This window comes from Phaenicophaeus curvirostris, chromosome 21, assembly GCF_032191515.1.
Source record: "Phaenicophaeus curvirostris isolate KB17595 chromosome 21, BPBGC_Pcur_1.0, whole genome shotgun sequence".
Lineage (NCBI taxonomy): Eukaryota > Metazoa > Chordata > Aves > Cuculiformes > Cuculidae > Phaenicophaeus > Phaenicophaeus curvirostris.
Window position 1 is genome coordinate 10,800,142 of NC_091412.1, and position 20,035 is coordinate 10,820,176.

Here is a 20,035-nt window from a genome sequence, read left to right on the forward strand (position 1 = left end):
CCCTCACCCCATTCCCCCCACCCAAGACTCCATGGGAAATGCCCCCCATGCCCAAGGCCCCATGGAGGACGTCCCCCACGCCATTCCATGGAGATTCTCCCCCCAGTCCATGGGGATCCACCCCCAGGACCCCACGGGGATGCCCCCACGCCGCCCCATGCGGAACCCCCAGCCCCATTCAAGCCCCCACGGGGGTTGGGGGGCGATTCCCCCCGCCCAGCGCCCCCTACAGGCAGCGCGGGATCCGCGCCGCGAGCTATCCAATCAGAGCCGGCGCCGGGCTGTCACGTGGTCCCCTCTCCACCAATCGCAAGAGGAGGTGGGCGGGGCCGGAGAAGGCCGGGCATCCCACCGGATGTGTTCGTCAGGCGCGACTTCCTCTTCACTTCCGCCCTCAACCCTCCTTGTACGCGTTCTGATTGGCTGCGCCGGCAGCCCCTGAGAGCTGATTGGCCAGCGCGCTCTCCCCTACATCCGGGTCTCTGGGCGCGGGGTCGGCGGCCGCCATTGTGGTGGCGAAGCGCGGGGCGGCAGCCGGTGAGGCCGGGGGGCGGCGGAGGCCCGGGCCGGGGTAGCGGGGAGGAGGAGGGCGTGAGGGGAAGGGAGGGAGGGCTCTGTCCCCGCTCTGAGCCGTTTTCCCGTCCGTTTTTGCAGGTGTGTCGCCATGGCCGCCGTGTTCCCGTACCGCGGGGCCTGCGCGCCGGTGCCCAGCCCGCTGGCTCCGCTGCCCGACTACATGTCTGAGGAGAAGCTGCAGGAGAAGGGTGAGAGGCGGCGCGGGAAGGAGCTTCCGAGGCTAAACGGGGAATGGTTTTGGTCTAAGCTCAAGCAGAGATAGGTTTCATCTCAGTAATTGTATTTCTTGAGAGTTCGTCCGTCCGTTAGCTGGGTTTTTATATCCTGTTTTCTTTGAAATAGTGTATTTCTATGCAACTCGTTCTTTGGAGGTGGTAACATCGTGTGTGAAGTATGATCCGTGCTGAACTGATAGAAGAAATAATTACCATGACAAAAAGTGGAATATTTTTGATCTAAGCTCAAGTTGAGTTAGGTTTCCTGTCAATAATCATATTTCTTGAGATTTGGATAGAGGGCCTACGTGAAAGCTGGGGAGAGACAGTTTAGAAAGGCCTGTAGTAATAGGACGAGGGGCAGTAAGTGTTTATTGGAGAGGGCCAGATTTAAACTAGATTTAAGGAGGAATTTCTTCAGGGGAGGCCCTGGCCCAGGTTGACGAGGAAAGTGGTGGCCGCCCTGTCCCTGGAGGTGTTCAAGGCCAGGTTGGATGGGGCTTGGAGCAACCTGATCCAGTGGGAGGCGTCCCTGCCCATGGCAAGGAGTTGAAACTGGATGGGCTTAAAGATCCCTTTCCACCCAAACCATTCTGTGATTCTATGAAATGATATCATCTTGTGTTCAGTGTGATATGTGCTGAACACATGTTTGTAGTCAATTCTGTGGTCCTTCCCTGTCTCAAATGCAAGGTCAGACAGAACTGATTCTGAAGTTCCAAATCAGCAAGAGCTTTGACTGTTGTGAAGTTCAGGATAACATTAAAATTAGCCCTTGGGAAATAATAGAATATGCATAGGATTTTGGGAAAATTTATCCATATGCGCATAAGCGGGAGACGTATCCTGTAACCAGCTTTTGTCTCGTTGCATGCGATTGATGGAGATCACTCCTTCGTGTTGCCCAGGACTGATAAAGGATGCTCACTTTCTACAATTCCAAAACTAGTCTTATTTGCTGGTGCTTTTGGTATCAGCAGGGCTGGCCCGCAGCCCCTCCCAGCAGGAGTGGGCCTGATCCTGGTTCCTCTCCCTCCCTGCAGCCCGCAAGTGGCAGCAGCTACAGGCCAAGCGCTATGCAGAGAAGAGGAAATTTGGTTTCGTGGATGCACAGAAGGAGGACATGCCCCCCGAGCACGTCCGCAAGATCATCCGCGACCACGGTGACATGACCAACAGGAAGTTCCGTCATGACAAGCGTGTCTACCTGGGGTAAGGGAGCTCCTGGCTCTGTGAAGGATAGATGAGCAGTTTTCAGGAGCAAAAGGTGTAGGTAGAGGTAGTTTGGCTTGCAGCAGATGGATGGTTCTTCTTTTGAGATCCCTTCCAACTCTGATTTTCTTTGGTTTCTGCTTGTAGTGCTCTCAAGTACATGCCTCACGCTGTTCTGAAGCTCTTGGAGAACATGCCCATGCCCTGGGAGCAGATCAGAGATGTTCCAGTCTTGTACCACATCACGGGTGCCATCTCTTTCGTGAATGAGATTCCCTGGGTCATAGAGCCGGTGTACATCGCTCAGTGGGGGTAAGCGCCTTCTTCCTTCGCCCTGCTGAGAACTTGGGAGCAAACACTCGTGCATTCGCATTAAAGGTGATGTTTAATGGTCTGTGGGTTTTTGCCAGGTCAATGTGGATCATGATGAGGCGAGAGAAGAGAGACAGGCGTCACTTCAAGCGCATGCGATTCCCCCCATTTGATGATGAAGAACCCCCTCTGGATTATGCTGATAACATCCTGGATGTGGAGCCCCTGGAAGCGATTCAGCTCGAGCTGGATCCAGAGGAGGATGCCCCGGTGTTGGACTGGTTCTATGACCACCAGCCACTGAAAGACAACAGAAAGTAAGTGCCTCTGGTAGCACAGTTCATTGGGTAGGGGGTAGAAGGCCACCTGTTATATGCTACATAAATTACCTGTACACAGCAGTAGGTAATGTTTAGTTAAGAGTGTCCATACACACCAAAGGCTCTTGAATATGACTTGAGATGTTGTGTGTCAGAAGGAAAGGAACCAGACCAGTCAGTATTTGCTGGACAGATGTAGTCCACAGTGATCTTCAGCAGTCCTGCAGCCTTTCTTACTGTCTAGAGGGGCCCATAAGTTAGCTCTCCTTCCTATTTTCTGCAAATGTTGGCTAGTGAAAGGTGTCTGATGATTTCTGGTCCTTTGGTAAAGGCCAAGTTGTCTTCTGGCTGTGTCATGGGTGTCCATGCTTTGTTCTTTTGCAGGTATGTTAACGGTTCGACGTACCAGCGCTGGCAGTTCACTCTGCCGATGATGTCCACGCTGTACCGGCTGGCCAATCAACTGCTCACTGACCTTGTTGACGACAACTATTTCTATTTATTTGACCTGAAAGCATTCTTTACCTCCAAGGCACTGAACATGGCTATTCCTGGAGGTCCCAAGTTCGAGCCTCTTGTTAGAGACGTCAATCTTCAGTAAGTGTTGGGTTTAGAACAATAACTGGTTATCTGGGAAAAGGGCTGGGAAGGTTAATCTGTCCCTAAGTGTCTCAGCTTGGGTGAGCTATTCCTGGGTGTTCGCTCTCTTTAGTGTAAGGTCTGTGATGTGTTTGCTGCTTTGGACACTTCAGTGGTTGTGAGCGCGAAGAGAAGGCTAAGGGAAAAGCACTGATATTGTGTCTTCAGTCAAAAATGTTTGCCTTTCTATCCCGCTGAATGCTCATGCAACAATTTCCTTTTGTCCTATTTGAGGGATGAAGACTGGAATGAATTTAATGACATCAACAAGATTATCATCAGGCAGCCAATCAGGACAGAGTACAAAATCGCTTTCCCGTACCTGTACAACAACCTGCCGCACCATGTCCACCTCACCTGGTAAGCGCATCAGCCTCAAGAGCAGGGAGGGAAGGGAAAGGCTGTCGGGATGCTCTAATGCGTACTTTGTTTTGTAGGTATCATACTCCAAACGTCGTTTTCATTAAAACAGAAGATCCTGATCTCCCAGCTTTTTACTTCGATCCGCTGATCAACCCCATTTCGCACAGACATTCTGTCAAGGTGAGGCACTGTTCTGGAGAGCCTGTGGTAAACCCTGCTGTGTGGAAGTGGTGGGGCTTCAGCATCTTGCTTGTAACTGTACTTCTGATGGTGGCACACACATAGAAATTTCAGGAGGAAGTACAAGCCTTTTTACAAAAATTAAAACCCCACAGTTGTCATTTCCATCTTTTTCTACTTCTGGAGTTGCATGGAGCTGTCTCCTTTGGTTTCTGTAGGACAAAGCCAAATAAATCCCTAATTAACAATAGTTATAGAGTCTTCTGATAGGTTATTTGTCGTTTTGGTTGCCCTTGGCATATTCATAGAGCTGACACCTCCCTTGAGGTACCCCATAATGCCCAGCTCAGGGTTTGGTAGCCAGAGTTTGCCTTCCAGAACGCTTTTTGTTTCTGTGATTCTCAGCACTGTCACACTTCTCTAAGAGCAAAGAAATGTCTTTTACTTGGTAAATTGAAAACTGAGCTGAAGCAGCCAGGCAATAGATGTGTTTTTTCTCCATTTCAGAGTCAGGAACCATTGCCTGATGATGATGAAGAGTTTGAGTTGCCAGAGTTTGTGGAACCTTTCCTGAAGGATACCCCACTTTACACAGATAACACAGCCAATGGCATTGCCCTGCTGTGGGCCCCACGGCCCTTCAACTTGAGGTCTGGGAGGACTCGAAGAGCTCTTGATATTCCACTGGTCAAGAACTGGTGAGTTCTTTCCTGAGGAAAGGGACGTTCTAATGGATGTGACTTGATTATCTTGAATAAAATAAAGACATCCTGTGGTGGGACTTGTCCCCTGAGGAATGTTAGTTAGCTGGAAAATTGAAATCTGGTTTATCCCTAGGTACCGTGAGCACTGCCCAGCAGGCCAGCCAGTGAAAGTGCGAGTCTCCTACCAGAAGCTCCTGAAATACTATGTTCTGAATGCGCTCAAGCACAGACCCCCCAAGGCCCAGAAGAAGAGGTGAGTGAGGATCTGATCAGTGGGAAGCTGCTTGTCTGTGTAGGGAATTCAGCTGATGAAAGTCTCTGCTCTCTCCAGGTACCTTTTCCGCTCCTTCAAGGCAACCAAGTTTTTCCAGTCGACAAAGCTGGACTGGGTGGAAGTGGGCCTGCAGGTCTGTCGTCAGGGCTACAATATGCTGAACTTGCTGATCCACAGAAAGAACCTGAACTACCTGCACTTGGATTACAACTTCAACTTGAAGCCTGTGAAGACCCTCACCACTAAGGTATTGGTCCATGTGCTGTTTTACTCAAGAGTGAAGTTTATCTGAAGGTTGTTAAGTTCCTAGTGTGATAAGACAGGCCACGTTGCCCGATCAGTTTTGTACAGACTGACCAAACTGGAGCTGTTTCACCCTTAAATAACCTTGTTACATGAATTCTGGATTTTTAACTCTTCCAGGAAAGGAAAAAATCTCGTTTTGGTAATGCTTTCCATCTGTGCCGAGAGGTTCTGCGCCTGACTAAGCTGGTGGTGGACAGCCATGTCCAGTACAGACTTGGAAATGTGGACGCGTTTCAGGTAGGACTATTATTGTTATTTTAAAGGTGAGCAGGGGAAGTTGAGAGGAGTGGGCTTATATAGGATACACAAAATAACTGAGTGTTGCAATGTTACCGAGAAGAGGAGGAACAATGAAAGCATGCAGCGCTGCATGAAATTTTGCTTTTACCCTAGTTTATAAGAGTTGATTACTGTATGAGTCAGTGCTAGGAGCTTTGTATGGCCTGACACACTCTGGTCCTGGCTCTAAAATAAACCTGGCTTCTTGAAATAGTGTTTGAAGTATTTATTATCTCTGATTGCTCCCTGTGTTTCAGTTGGCGGATGGCTTGCAGTACATCTTTGCCCATGTGGGTCAGCTGACAGGAATGTACCGGTACAAGTACAAACTGATGAGGCAGATCCGTATGTGCAAGGACCTGAAACATCTGATCTACTACAGGTTCAACACAGTAAGTTCCACGTGATGGTGACCCCATGTAAACTGAGCAACGAGGGAGGGATTCTGGGATGTCAATAAGTGACCTGCTGTCTGTTACCGTGTCTGTTCTTTTAGGGGCCTGTGGGCAAAGGTCCTGGCTGTGGCTTCTGGGCTCCAGGCTGGAGAGTCTGGTTGTTCTTCATGAGGGGCATCACACCACTGCTGGAACGCTGGCTGGGGAATCTGCTGGCCAGGCAGTTTGAAGGTCAGGACGCTGTGTCAGTCTTGGATGTGGGATGACTGTGTGGTAAAGATTAATACTGTTTACTTGCCAGCTTGACCTCCAGATTTCTGTTCCAAGTGGTGGTCTGTACGTGTTCTCCATGTCAGTCCCAAGAGTTGGTGACTGCTTTAGAGCTGTTATAAAACCACTGCTCGTAGAACATATCCAAATCGAAGTGGGTTTCCCTGCTCCATACCACCATTGGGTCCATAGTCTCCTACTAATCATCTGCTCCAAACTCATCAGTGATGTTGTGGCGGTGTAATTTCTTCAGACACCCTTGCACCTGCGTGTGTTCCTGTATTAGGAAGGAGGAGGAGCACTGCCCAGTGATGTTAGAACTGCTAAAGTATTTTGCTTTTTCCAGGCCGTCACTCAAAGGGCGTAGCAAAGACTGTCACAAAGCAGCGTGTGGAGTCGCACTTTGACCTGGAGCTGAGGGCAGCCGTTATGCATGACATTCTGGACATGATGCCAGAAGGAATCAAGCAGAACAAAGCCAGAACCATCCTGCAGCATCTGAGTGAGGCCTGGCGGTGCTGGAAGGCCAATATCCCCTGGAAGGTAAGTCTCTCACTTGGCCTTTTTGTTCAATTTTAACATCTTCCGAGTAGAACTGCTCGTCTCTCTCCTCCTTCCCTCATATTACTGTCCTTTCCCAGGTGCCAGGGCTGCCAACTCCTATTGAGAACATGATCCTGAGGTACGTGAAGGCAAAAGCTGACTGGTGGACAAATACAGCTCACTACAACAGGGAGCGGATCCGTCGGGGTGCCACTGTGGACAAAACTGTCTGTAAGAAGAATCTGGGCCGGCTGACTAGACTCTACTTAAAAGCTGAGCAGGAACGGCAGCATAATTACTTGAAGGTACTTCTGTCGTCCCCAGGGTTGCCCAAATTGGTGCCGTTTTCATAGGAAAGCTTTCACTGACTAATGCTGGTGGTGTGTGGTTCTGCAGGATGGGCCTTACATCACTGCGGAAGAGGCTGTTGCTGTGTACACAACCACGGTGCACTGGCTGGAAAGCAGGAGGTTCTCACCCATTCCCTTCCCACCGCTGTCCTACAAGCATGACACCAAGTTGCTTATATTGGCCTTGGAGAGGCTGAAGGAAGCTTACAGGTAAGCAGTGATTGTTCTGCAGGGGCACACATCTGCACTGAGAGAATGCTGAAGCTATTTTGTTATCTGTTATTCCTGGAATTGAGCATATTGTAAAATTTACCCTGTGGACTGGTAAATGCTGTAGGTTGGGATACTGGCACGGCTGAGGGTTCTTCATGGATTCTGCCACTTGGGGCAAAAACGGTGCCATGCTTCTAAGTGTTACAGATGCTGTCTTGATCCTCTTGGTTGAACAGTATCTCTCATCAGTTTAATACAATGGCTGTTGTTTACGCTTGGGTGCCTGAACTAAACTGTTCTTCCTCACTTTCAGTGTGAAATCCCGCCTGAATCAATCGCAGAGAGAAGAGTTGGGCTTGATTGAACAGGCTTATGATAATCCTCATGAAGCTCTGTCCAGAATCAAGCGACACCTTTTAACGCAGAGAGCCTTCAAGGAGGTGAGTGTCCTGTTGAAAGCCAGGCAATACTAAAAGTTACACTTCATTCAGGATCTACTTATGGGTTCTGACTCTGTGCTCTCTGTCATCTGTGAGACTCAGTTTTGTCTCATCTTTTTTCAGGTGGGTATTGAGTTCATGGATCTCTACAGCCACTTAGTTCCTGTTTATGATGTGGAGCCCTTGGAGAAAATCACAGATGCGTATCTGGATCAGTACTTGTGGTATGAGGCTGATAAGCGGCGTCTTTTCCCTCCATGGATCAAACCTGCTGACACTGAACCTCCTCCACTGTTGGTGTACAAGTGGTGCCAAGGTCAGTGGAATCTTGTCTTCAATGCAAAAAGAAGTTTCCTTATTGGGAGCTTGCTTCCTATAAGTGCCATTGGGAGCTGAGTTTTAGTATTTACAGCTTGCAGTCAAGAGTTGTTACAATACAAGGCTATATTTTGTAGGTTAATATGCTTGTATGTACTGGAGAAATACTTCCATAGCATTTGTGGTTGGGTTGTGTATTTCTGTTCTAATTTCTGGATAAACTGTAAGGACCAGAGGCTGAAAAACTGAATGTTATAGGAAACGTACTGATTTCCTGTGCCCAGAAGGATGCTTCTGCACTCAGAAATGCTTTGTGTCAGTTAATGTGACAAGCTTATTTGTCTCCTCAGGCATTAATAATCTGCAAGATGTTTGGGAAACAAGTGAAGGTGAATGCAATGTGATGCTGGAATCTCGATTTGAGAAGATGTACGAGAAGATTGACCTGACGTTGCTCAACAGGCTGTTGCGTCTTATTGTCGATCACAACATTGCTGACTACATGACAGCTAAGAACAACGTGGTGATCAACTACAAGGTGATGATTGCAGTCAGGAAAGGGGGTGTGGGGGCTGTCAGATGGAGAGGTTTTGGACCCATGAGGGCAGAAGGGATCATAGAATCACCAGGTTGGAAGAGACCCACCGGATCGCCGAGTCCAACTATTCCCACCAATCTCTAAACCATGCCCCTCAGTACCTCATCCACCCGCACCTTAAACACCTCCAGGGAAGGCGAGTCAACCACCTCCCTGGGCAGACCGTTCCATTGCCTAATTACTCTTTCAGTGAAGAATTTTTTCCTTATGTCGAGCCTGAACTCCCCTGGCAGAGCTTGAGGCCATTCCCTCTTGTCCTGTCCCCTGTCACCTGGGAGAAGAGGCCCTTTCCACAACCTCCCTTCAGGTAGCTGTAGAGCGCAACAAGGTCTCCCCTCAGCCTCCTCCAGGCTAAATGACTGCAGCTCTCTCAGTCGCTCCTCATAAGACTTGTTCTCCAGCCCCTTCACCAGCTTTGTCACTCTTCTCTGGACACACTCCAGAGCCTCAACAGTAGGAAGACCCTTCTGGGTCCTGCTAAAGAGCAGCTGGTCAGGTTGAAAGTCTCTGGTGTATCGTGACAGTCAGGTTCTCATGATTCCTCTATGTTTCCTCAGGACATGAATCACACAAACTCCTATGGGATTATCCGTGGGCTGCAGTTTGCTTCCTTCATTGTCCAGTATTATGGGCTTGTGATGGACCTGCTGGTGCTGGGGCTGCACCGTGCCAGTGAAATGGCTGGGCCTCCCCAGATGCCGAATGACTTCCTCAGCTTCCAAGACATTGCCACTGAGGTGGCCCATCCCATTCGCCTCTTCTGCAGATACATCGACCGTATTCACATCTTCTTCAGGTAAACGCTCTGCGAGGCTTTGTGTTCCTCAGGTAAACAGGAGGTGCTGTGAAATTTGGAATTAGTATCCTCCTACTCCAGCTTTTGATCCTTTTTCTAAGAAAGATCAGGAATATTTGAATTGACAAGACTTCCCAGAGCAACTGGGTGTCCAGATGCTTTCTCTTGCTTTGTCAGTTCACATTTCTGCATCTTCACTGGACCAGTAGAAAAGCAACCAAAACAAAAGTTCAATTGTTATAGGCTTTCCACAGGTAAAATAAGCCTTTTCTGCTTTCCCAACAAGTGGATGTGAAATTTTATGTCTGTTCATGGAAAGAAAAGCAAAACAGTCTCCATGCTAATGAAACTGAAGCCCCCTTCAATGGGAGGATACAGAAATTGGACAATTCCCTTTAAATGTGCTGTGATGAACAGCTCTCTATAAGCAGGTCTTTGGGCAGACTGATGTTCTGAGAAGTTGGTCACGTAACTCCAGATCCGATTCTGTGCATTTCCAGGTTTACGGCAGATGAGGCGAGAGACTTGATTCAGCGATACCTGACAGAACATCCAGATCCCAACAATGAGAACATTGTAGGCTATAACAACAAGAAGTGCTGGCCCCGGGATGCTCGGATGCGCCTCATGAAACATGATGTGAACCTGTAAGTGCTCCAGCCTGAAAAGAACAAGTGGTGGGATAGTGGGAACGTGAATTGTGATAAATAACTGTTAGAGACTGATAGGCAGATGTTTAGAAAGAAAAGTAGGAAGAGGTGAGGGGTCTGTGCAGTTGTTCTGACAGTGAGCGATGGGTGTGAGACTCGAGTGCTAGGAAGGCTCTGAGGACTCCCCCAGTTTCTGTTTCACTTCAGTAACAGATAGCCTCTTGCTGTGCACATCTTGTTTTCCAGTGGCCGTGCTGTATTCTGGGATATCAAGAACCGCTTGCCTCGATCGGTCACCACAGTGCAGTGGGAGAACAGCTTCGTGTCGGTTTACAGCAAGGATAACCCCAATCTGCTGTTCAACATGTGCGGGTTTGAGTGCCGCATCTTGCCCAAGTGCCGCACCAGCTACGAGGAGTTCACCCACAAGGATGGTGTCTGGAACCTGCAGAACGAGGTAGGTTGAGGGTTTGAGCGAGTCGGGAGAGCGATCCCAGCTTGGCCGGTACCCATTATCAGAGCAGGGTTTGTACCTGCTGGCATGGGGTGCCTGGCAGCATGAGTTTGCCAGCTGTGTAAGTGGGACCTCTAGCAGACAGAGGTAAAATGAGCTGGGTATGAACTTTCCTTCCTGAGAGGGATGGAAAATCCTTGGCTGGGGATGAGCAGGGACCTGACACTGTAGAGGTGCTGTTCAGTCTCTCCTCTCCATGTGTTTCATAACTGCCTGATGGCAGGAGCTCACCTTGCTGTCTGTATTGGAGAGAGGGCTCCCAGAAGGGAACTGATGTCCCTGTGCTCTTGTAGGTCACCAAGGAGCGCACGGCTCAGTGCTTCCTGCGTGTGGATGATGAGTCCATGCAGAGGTTTCACAACAGAGTGAGGCAGATCCTCATGGCATCTGGCTCCACGACCTTCACTAAGGTAAGGTGGGAGGAAGATGTGTGACAAAGCTTTCTGCAGGTGCTTGGAAAACGGGCTGAGGACTGATCCTTTGTTTTCCTTTCTAGATTGTCAATAAATGGAATACTGCTCTGATTGGCTTGATGACATATTTCCGGGAAGCTGTTGTAAATACTCAGGAGTTGCTTGATTTGCTGGTGAAGTGTGAGAATAAAATCCAGACTCGAATCAAAATTGGCCTGAATTCCAAAATGCCCAGCCGTTTTCCACCAGTGGTGTTTTACACTCCGAAAGAATTGGGTGGGCTGGGCATGCTCTCCATGGGCCATGTTCTCATCCCACAGTCTGATCTGAGGTGAGTTGTGTTGCTCTAGAGCCTGCATGGCTTGAGTGTTGTGTTATAGATGTTCTTTCCCATAAAAATATCCAAGAATGCTAAACCGTGCCTTCTTCTGAAGATGCATTGCCTTTAGAGCTGGTCATGGCAGTGTGACCTGTGAAGTCTTGTCACTCCTGCATCACTCTCATGTCTCTTTCCTCCAGGTGGTCCAAGCAGACGGATGTTGGCATCACTCATTTCCGCTCGGGAATGAGTCACGAGGAGGACCAGCTCATCCCAAATTTGTATCGTTACATCCAGCCATGGGAGAGCGAGTTCATTGACTCTCAGAGAGTGTGGGCAGAGTATGCCCTGAAGCGACAAGAGGCGATAGCCCAGAACAGGTATGTTTCCATGTGCAAATAGATTTCTCTGTGTGGGGACAGACGATGGGACGAAGTACCACGCTGTCTTAAGAGTTCTGGAGCTCTTGCTGGGCCCATGAGACGTGCTGGGCTGCCTGCAAAGCTGCTGTCTTGTTTCTGGATGAGGGAAGGGCTCTGCAAGCAGACAGTGGCACAGTTTGAGGGAGATGGAGTGCCAGGTGGTGCCAAGAAAAGCTGACATCAGACCCATTTGAAGTTAGTTCTGCTCACTTGTACAAGGGCAGCCTTTGCTGTTGGACATTGGTGGGTTCGTAGTGATGTCTGTAGACACTTCGCTGAGTCTTTTAAGTGCTTGGCGTTTTATAACATCTCCTGCCCTGAGGTTTGTATTGTTTCTGTGATCTCATCACCTGAAATACTGATTAGTTGTAGAATTGAGAGTTAACCAAGTGTGGGGGTTTGTTTTCAGGCGTCTAACACTAGAGGATCTGGAGGACTCATGGGACAGAGGCATTCCTCGTATTAACACCCTTTTCCAGAAGGACCGGCATACCCTGGCATACGATAAAGGATGGAGAGTCAGGACTGACTTCAAACAGTATCAGGTATTGACTGGGAATTTCTCTGACTGAGTGTGAGGTTCAGTACTCGTTCCAGGCAACGTCCTTTCCCCTTGCATTATTGCAAGTGTACTTCCTCACCTCTCTGCTGCAGGAAGAACTTACAGCTGTGTGTTGGGACAAGCAGAGGCTGTTGAGAACCAGATGCTCTAAAATCTGTAGCCCCTTTGAAGTACTTGGATAGACTGCAGTGTCTTGGGGAACATTGTGTTTAGTCCTACTGAGTATTGAGAAATCTGCTCTGGAGAGGGGGAAAAAAGAGCCCAAACCAAATGTTCCAAAATCTTAAGTTTTAATAACAGTGGAAAGAATTACTGAAAGCCTCTAATGGTGGCTCTGTGTAAGGACAATCCCTGAAAGATAAAAACGTTATCTTAGATTCTAACCCAGTCCAAACTGTGTAGTAGTACTGGCTGGACTCATGTTGTAGATGTGTCCTCCAGGACTGAGGGCGTGAGGCTTTTTACTCATTAGCTGACATCATCATCATCTTGGTTCCTACAATTAGTGCAGCCAGGTTGTATGATCAGAATACAAAGCTGCTCACTAGTGCGCTGTGGTCTGCAGGTCCTGAAACAGAACCCGTTCTGGTGGACGCATCAGCGCCATGATGGGAAGCTCTGGAACCTGAACAACTACCGCACAGATATGATCCAGGCACTTGGTGGAGTGGAAGGGATCCTGGAGCACACTCTCTTCAAGGGCACATACTTCCCCACATGGGAGGGTCTCTTCTGGTAAGAGAAGCCTTGATCTGGCCTTTTCATGCAAACTGGAGCTTAGTGGTGCACCAGGAGGAGAACTGGGCTCAAGCTGTGCTGATCCTGTTGGGCCTTTTCAATCATTGCTTGAGCACACTATAGTTTAGTTGTGAGGAGGCCTGGGCCTGGGCTGTAGCTGAGCTCCAGCGTGTGCAAATCCAGGGAAATTTTGCATGAAAGTCTTCCCTGCTCCTGGGGTGTGTGTATGTGTGTGTTCCCTGCCTTTTCTGTGCGTGGCACATGGCAGTCAGCAGAGATGAGCGGCATCTTATGCAATTGATTGTCTGCCCTTTCTAGGGAGAAGGCCAGTGGCTTTGAGGAGTCCATGAAGTGGAAAAAGCTGACAAATGCCCAGAGATCGGGTTTGAACCAAATTCCAAACAGAAGATTCACCCTGTGGTGGTCTCCTACCATTAACAGAGCCAACGTAAGTATCTGGCATTTGTATCTGTAGAGAGTTCCACAGAATTCAGAGCAGTTTATCTATCTAACGAAGTCTTCAGAACATCTCTTACAGCTGAATGAAACCTTAACAGTGGCTGTTCTGTTTTCTAAACTTCATCAGTTGTGCCGTCGCGTGCTCTCAAAGCTGCTTTTTCGTTGCAGGTGTACGTTGGGTTTCAGGTGCAGCTGGATTTAACAGGCATCTTTATGCACGGCAAGATCCCCACGCTGAAGATTTCTCTCATTCAGATTTTCCGAGCTCACTTGTGGCAAAAGATCCATGAGAGCATTGTAATGGATTTGTGCCAGGTGAGCAGTTTGTTAACTCGGTTTGTTTCTGCACAAGCATTCGTGCACCTTGTGTGCCAGTGGCCTCCTGCTACCAACAGATTATCCCAGGGACTGTAGCAGGGCTACCCCTTCTCCAGCAGTTTGACCAGGAAGGGGAGGAAATCAAAGTTGTTTGGGTGCCTGTTTTAGCTCTGTTGAGGATGGATTCTTTAGCCAGGCTGCTTGAATATAACTTATCTTTGACTGCCTTTTCCCCAGGTGTTTGATCAAGAGCTGGATGCTCTGGAGATTGAGACAGTGCAGAAAGAGACAATCCATCCCAGGAAGTCGTACAAGATGAATTCCTCGTGTGCAGATATCCTCCTCTTTGCTTCCTATAAGTGGAATGTGTCACGTCCGTCATTGCTCGCAGATTCCAAGTGAGTATTTCCCTTTTCCCTCTCCTTGATGTTGCTGCAGAGCAGAGCTGCTGAGCCTGTCATCCAGAGCTAAAACCCGTATCTCTTGGCCATCAAGGGCTGGTTTTCTTTAGGGACCCAGGAGGACGCAGTTATGCCTGGCAAAGCGCAGAGCTCATTTGGGTAGGCGTTTGCAGCACCTCCCAGCACTGCCCTCTGCAAACATGAAGACTGTCTTTGCTCCTCTTCCCTCTGCCAGTTGACCTTTTTGCTGAGCCAGAGCTCTGAAGGTTTCTTCAGGAAACCCCGCAAAGCTGTGCTGTCCTAGGGCCAGAATTGGGAGTGAATTGGGTGCTGCGTTCAGCTCGACTGAATCCTCACCAGACAGTGCCGGGGGGAGGTGACTACACAGTAAAAGAGGAACTGTGCTGCTTTGTTTAAACCTGCACATGAGCCCCATTGGCAAAAGGTTTCTCTTAACAGCTTCTGCATTCAGCTGCTGTATGAAGAGAGTAGTAGAGTCTCTTTTCAAGGTGGTACGGAGATAAGTAGCTGGCGCCAGCATTCATGCTTGGTGGCAGTTACTCTCTGTCAAAGACCTGCAGCAACTGCAGGAGGGTTTTGTACGAGATAAACTGTTTGGCTTGTTTTCTTCTTAGAGATGTGATGGACAGCACCACCACTCAGAAGTACTGGATAGATATCCAGCTGCGCTGGGGAGATTATGATTCCCATGATATAGAGCGCTACGCAAGAGCCAAGTTCTTGGACTACACGACTGACAACATGAGTATCTATCCATCTCCTACTGGTGTGCTCATTGCCATTGACCTGGCCTATAACTTGCACAGGTGAGATCTGTACCTTCTCTGTTTTAGCTGTCACTGGTAGTTTGTGGCTCTGCATTAGTGTATCTCTGAACTGGGTTGTATTCCAGGTAGGAGGATGAGGGGAGGAGGCAGAGCTGGAGGCACACAGTGGATGGGATAAGTCATCTAGGCAGTCTTTTCAGGTTGCCTAATGTCTGCTCGTTCCATAGTAATGGTTCCTTTCTCCCAGCCCACTTATCGCTAGTTTTCCTAGATTTTTTGGAGCTGAAGGACAGACCTTGTTTCAAGGCCCCCTGCAGGTGGGGACAACTGTTCTTCACTGGAGAGCTTAGGGGGGGACGTCCTCTGTTCCACTGTGCTTGTTGGAGAAGCAACAACTTTTTTGGGACTGCAGCATGTGTATGCTGTGGCCTCCCAGTGAGAGGAGGTGTAGGGAAAAGCCATAGGAGAACAGCTCCAAGGACGTCACAAGAGAAATTACACAGTAGTATACAGCAGGCAGAGAGGTGCCTGGCTGCTGCATAGAAGGACTTGTGCGTACCTGTTGTCTCTTCATCTCAGAGCTGCTGGAAATAACCAGGTCTTCTGTTTGTTTTCTTCTTCAGTGCTTATGGGAATTGGTTCCCTGGGAGCAAACCTCTGATCCAGCAGGCTATGGCCAAAATCATGAAGGCTAATCCTGCGTTGTACGTGTTGAGAGAACGAATCCGCAAGGGCTTACAGCTCTACTCATCTGAGCCCACAGAACCGTACCTTTCCTCCCAGAACTACGGAGAGCTCTTCTCCAACCAGATCATCTGGTTTGTGGATGACACCAACGTGTACAGAGTGACCATTCACAAGGTGAGGCCAGAGGTGTACCTGCAGGGGGGAAGGACAGGGACTGTGGATGTCCTCTGCTTGCCTGGGGAGGCATCTGAATGGACTCACATCTTTGCAGTGTGCGCAGAGCAGCTCTTAAGTTTCCCATACAGCTCATGCTCAAAGCACGCAGCGAGTCAGCTGTTGTGTAAAGATGTGGATAGACTGTATTTCTCTCCCTGTACTTCTCATTTTCGCTTGTTTTCTTAGACTTTTGAGGGGAATTTGACCACAAAACCCATCAATGGAGCTATTTTCATCTTCAATCCCAGAACTGGACAGCTCTTCCTGAAGATCATCCATACATCTGTGTGGGCAGGACAGAAGCGTCTCGGACAGGTAGGGCCTGGCTGCCTGCTCTTCTTTGGGCTGTGAGCTGGGGATGGGCTCAGACTGCTTGAGACACTCACATGAGCAGAAAATGTCGTGAGGGTCCTCATCTTCCTCATAACAAGTTTGGAGCTGTGAAGTTCAGCATGTGCTTGGGCAAGCATTGGCGTGAAATATAAAAATAAAGAGTGCAGGCATTGACGCTGCAAGGTTTTTGAGGCTCTGAGGTGTAAAGAGCCTACGTTTTCGAGCACAGCTTGAGAAACAGCGCTGCGATGACGGGTACAAATCATGTTGCACTTGGCCGTACATCCAGTGCAGTGAGAAGACTCTCAGGTGGCAAAGCACTGTAGCCAGCTATTTTTTCTAAGCCAGTCAGGAGCAGCTGAACTCCAGGAATGGGAACTGCCCTCTGAGATCAGTGAGAAGGAAATGCTGGGCCTTGTCACTAGTCTGGAACAAGTCATAAATTCCAGTCGTATTTTTAGAATTGGGTTTGAGTCTGTCTAATTCCCAAAGGCATGGAGACGCTGCTGTTAGCAGAGAGGGATTTCTCTAACCCGGCTGTCTTTCTGTAGCTGGCCAAGTGGAAGACTGCTGAAGAAGTGGCTGCCTTGATCCGGTCACTTCCCGTGGAGGAGCAGCCTAAGCAGATCATAGTGACTCGGAAGGGCATGTTGGACCCACTTGAGGTAACAATGCAGACGCTGCTCTGTGGGGGCATGTAAAATCTTTGGGAGGTTACAGGACAGTCTTGTGTTCCTGTGAAGGACGTGATCTGGACCGATGTTTTGCAGTAGTTGTGAACTGATTCCTCTCTTTGATAAACTCCAGGTGCACTTGCTGGATTTCCCCAATATTGTGATCAAAGGCTCAGAGTTGCAGCTGCCCTTCCAGGCCTGTCTGAAAGTAGAAAAGTTTGGTGATCTCATCCTGAAGGCTACTGAACCCCAGATGGTTCTCTTCAATCTCTATGATGACTGGCTGAAAACCATCTCTTCCTACACGGTAAGCACAGCATGCCTAGTCTGCATTCTGCTTTGCCATTGATAAAGGAAGCAAGAGCCAAAGCTTCAGCGATTCCCCCGATTTGTTGCTTGGGAGCACTTTGTTCTGGATCTGCCTGGATTTTCCTTCAGATTGATTCCACTGGCACTTTCTGGGCAATATCGGTGTGCCCAAACACAGGAGGGCTGTTCTAGCACATTCTATATTCGATTTCCTTCTTTATGACTCACTGCATTGTGTTTTTCTTCTCCAAGGCATTCTCTCGTCTGATTCTCATTCTCCGGGCGCTACATGTGAATAACGATCGAGCCAAAGTTATACTGAAACCAGATAAGACAACGATAACGGAGCCTCACCACATCTGGCCAACCCTGACTGATGAGGAGTGGATCAAGGTGGAGGTGCAGCTGAAGGATCTCATCCTTGCTGACTACGGCAAGAAGAACAAGTAAGCCAGCTGCGATGATCCTGTCAGCCTTTTCTTCCTGCACTAAAGACACTGGGGCTGGAGTGGACCTTTTCTGCTCCAGAACAAATATTGAAATGCCTGACTTGTGTGGATTTTCTCTTTCAGTGTGAACGTTGCATCCCTGACACAGTCGGAGATCCGAGACATCATCCTGGGCATGGAGATCTCTGCCCCCTCTCAGCAAAGACAGCAGATTGCAGAAATTGAGAAGCAAACCAAGGAGCAGTCGCAGCTGACAGCCACCCAGACCCGCACTGTCAACAAACACGGCGATGAAATCATCACCTCTACAACCAGCAATTATGAAACCCAGACTTTCTCCTCCAAGACTGAGTGGCGAGTCAGGTAGGAGGGTGGGCGGAGCTGCTGGGTGATGGAAGAGGTCAGAGTGCTCAGGAGCAGCTTCTAATATTCGTGGTCTTTTCACAGAGCAATTTCTGCTGCCAACCTCCACCTGCGCACAAACCACATTTATGTTTCGTCAGACGATATAAAGGAAACGGGCTACACCTACATTCTTCCCAAGAACGTGTTGAAGAAATTCATCTGCATCTCAGACCTGCGGGCCCAGGTGAGTGTGCAACGAGACTGATACCATTGCGCTCCACGCTGCTGTGCCACAGCCAGCCCTGGGCTCTTCTGGGCTTCTAAGCAGGTGTTTGTGTTCCTAGATTGCAGGTTACCTGTACGGAGTGAGCCCTCCAGATAACCCCCAGGTGAAGGAGATCCGGTGCATTGTCATGGTGCCGCAGTGGGGAACACACCAGACGGTGCATCTCCCAGGGCAGCTGCCGCAGCACGAGTATCTCAAGGTGAGCTGAGCTGCTGCTCCCGGTGGGGGTGGAGGATCACCACCCCCAGGAATGGGACCCTGAGGTGGGGGCAGCCTCCCGTGATCTGTTGTGGATGTGGGACTTAACAGCCTCAGCCTGGAGCCAGCCTGATCTGGGATGAGGTGAAAGGGAAGCCTGTACTCCCTGTGTGCTTTTTTTTGCTGTATTGAAGTGGGTTTCTTTTAAATGTCTTTCTAAAACACTTTTTTTTTTTTTATTGTCAGGAAATGGAACCTCTGGGGTGGATTCACACCCAACCAAATGAGTCCCCTCAGCTCTCGCCACAGGATGTCACCACCCACGCCAAAGTTATGGCTGACAACCCCTCCTGGGACGGGGAGAAGACCATCATCATCACCTGCAGGTGAGGGGCAGTGAGGCCTCCCTGTGCTCCTCTGATGGGGCCTCCACGTCCAGCTCTTGGGAACCAGTTGAGGTCTTCAACTAAAAATTTTGCAGAAAGGGAGCGTTGGCTCGTTTCTGGCTTTCCTTTTCCACCCCAGGTGAATCCGACCTCTCTCTCTGCTTGCCTTTTTTGCAGTTTCACACCGGGCTCCTGCACGCTGACAGCCTACAAACTGACCCCGAGTGGCTACGAGTGGGGCCGGCAGAACACGGACAAAGGGAACAACCCCAAGGGCTACCTGCCCTCCCATTACGAGAGGGTGCAGATGCTGCTCTCCGATCGCTTCCTCGGCTTCTTCATGGTCCCGGCACAAGGGTCCTGGAACTACAACTTCATGGGTGAGCTGCCCTGAGAAAGGGAGGGCAGGCGATGGGAATAGCTTGAGGAGGAGAAAGAAATAGCTCCTCAGGGAAGCGTTCCTTACCCGATCTGATGTTGAGCTTCCTCCTGGGAGTGGCTGGCAGGGTTTACCAGCACCAGGGTCTGATGTTTCCTTGGTACCAGCACCGTGATGTCACTTCTCAATGTTTTTTTTGGCAGCAAGAGTGCAAACTGAGAGAGGGAAGGCGTAGCCATCTTGTCTTTCCAGGTTGTAGCGTCTGGGCTGTTACTGCTGAATAATTAATCCTTGTCGGGCAGACACGATGGTAATGGTAATGGAAAATGCAAGAGAGAGAGGCTCTGCCTGTTAGGGGAGATCCTGGTGTGGTGGAGCAGCTGCAGGAGTCAGGAAGGGAGGGGAGAGGAGAGGCATAAGGCTTTGTAAACCTGTCGGGTGAGGGACCCAGAGGGGGTTGTGGGTTTAGAACTGCTTAAAAATTAACTCGTGAAGGGAGAGGACTTTGTTAGGCTCCGGATCAGCGGAGGCAGGAAGGGCTTCCAGGTGCCTGATGGCCGCTTTCTTCCAGGTGTTCGCCACGACCCCAACATGAAGTACGAGCTCCAGCTCGCCAACCCCAAGGAGTTCTACCACGAGGTCCATCGCCCTTCCCACTTCCTCAACTTCGCGCTGCTCCAGGAGGGAGAGGTTTACTCTGCCGACCGGGAGGACCTGTACGCCTGAGGCTGCCCTCGTCCCGCTCCTCTACTGTTGATATTCAACACCCACCCCGCGCCTCCCCTTTTTTCCTCCTCCCGTCGTCCCGAGTGGTTGTACCCCGCGTCGATTCAATAAATTTTGTAGGAAGCGAGGTCCCGCCTCGGGGCGGAGCGGGGCGGGGCGG

General features: G+C 49.6%; 1 protein-coding gene across 1 annotated transcript; it reads left to right on the forward strand.

Moving 5' to 3' along the window:
* The first annotated feature begins 498 nt into the window (after positions 1–498).
* PRPF8 (pre-mRNA processing factor 8) lies at positions 499–20,002 on the forward strand. The gene is made up of 43 exons (XM_069874149.1): positions 499–537; positions 655–764; positions 1,835–2,003; positions 2,151–2,315; positions 2,414–2,632; positions 3,020–3,232; positions 3,509–3,634; positions 3,712–3,817; positions 4,325–4,515; positions 4,655–4,774; positions 4,853–5,042; positions 5,219–5,338; positions 5,638–5,772; positions 5,877–6,006; positions 6,392–6,588; positions 6,687–6,893; positions 6,985–7,148; positions 7,465–7,591; positions 7,715–7,907; positions 8,260–8,447; positions 9,065–9,303; positions 9,804–9,950; positions 10,200–10,410; positions 10,761–10,877; positions 10,964–11,211; positions 11,400–11,579; positions 12,031–12,166; positions 12,749–12,918; positions 13,240–13,369; positions 13,549–13,695; positions 13,936–14,096; positions 14,735–14,926; positions 15,511–15,748; positions 15,977–16,105; positions 16,675–16,788; positions 16,931–17,104; positions 17,359–17,552; positions 17,679–17,918; positions 18,003–18,144; positions 18,245–18,385; positions 18,631–18,770; positions 18,948–19,150; positions 19,721–20,002. Exons 2-43 carry the CDS (start codon positions 665–667, stop codon positions 19,873–19,875), a joined length of 7,008 nt encoding a protein of 2,335 aa, XP_069730250.1. The 5' UTR covers positions 499–537; positions 655–664; the 3' UTR covers positions 19,876–20,002.
* The last annotated feature ends 33 nt before the right edge of the window (positions 20,003–20,035 follow it).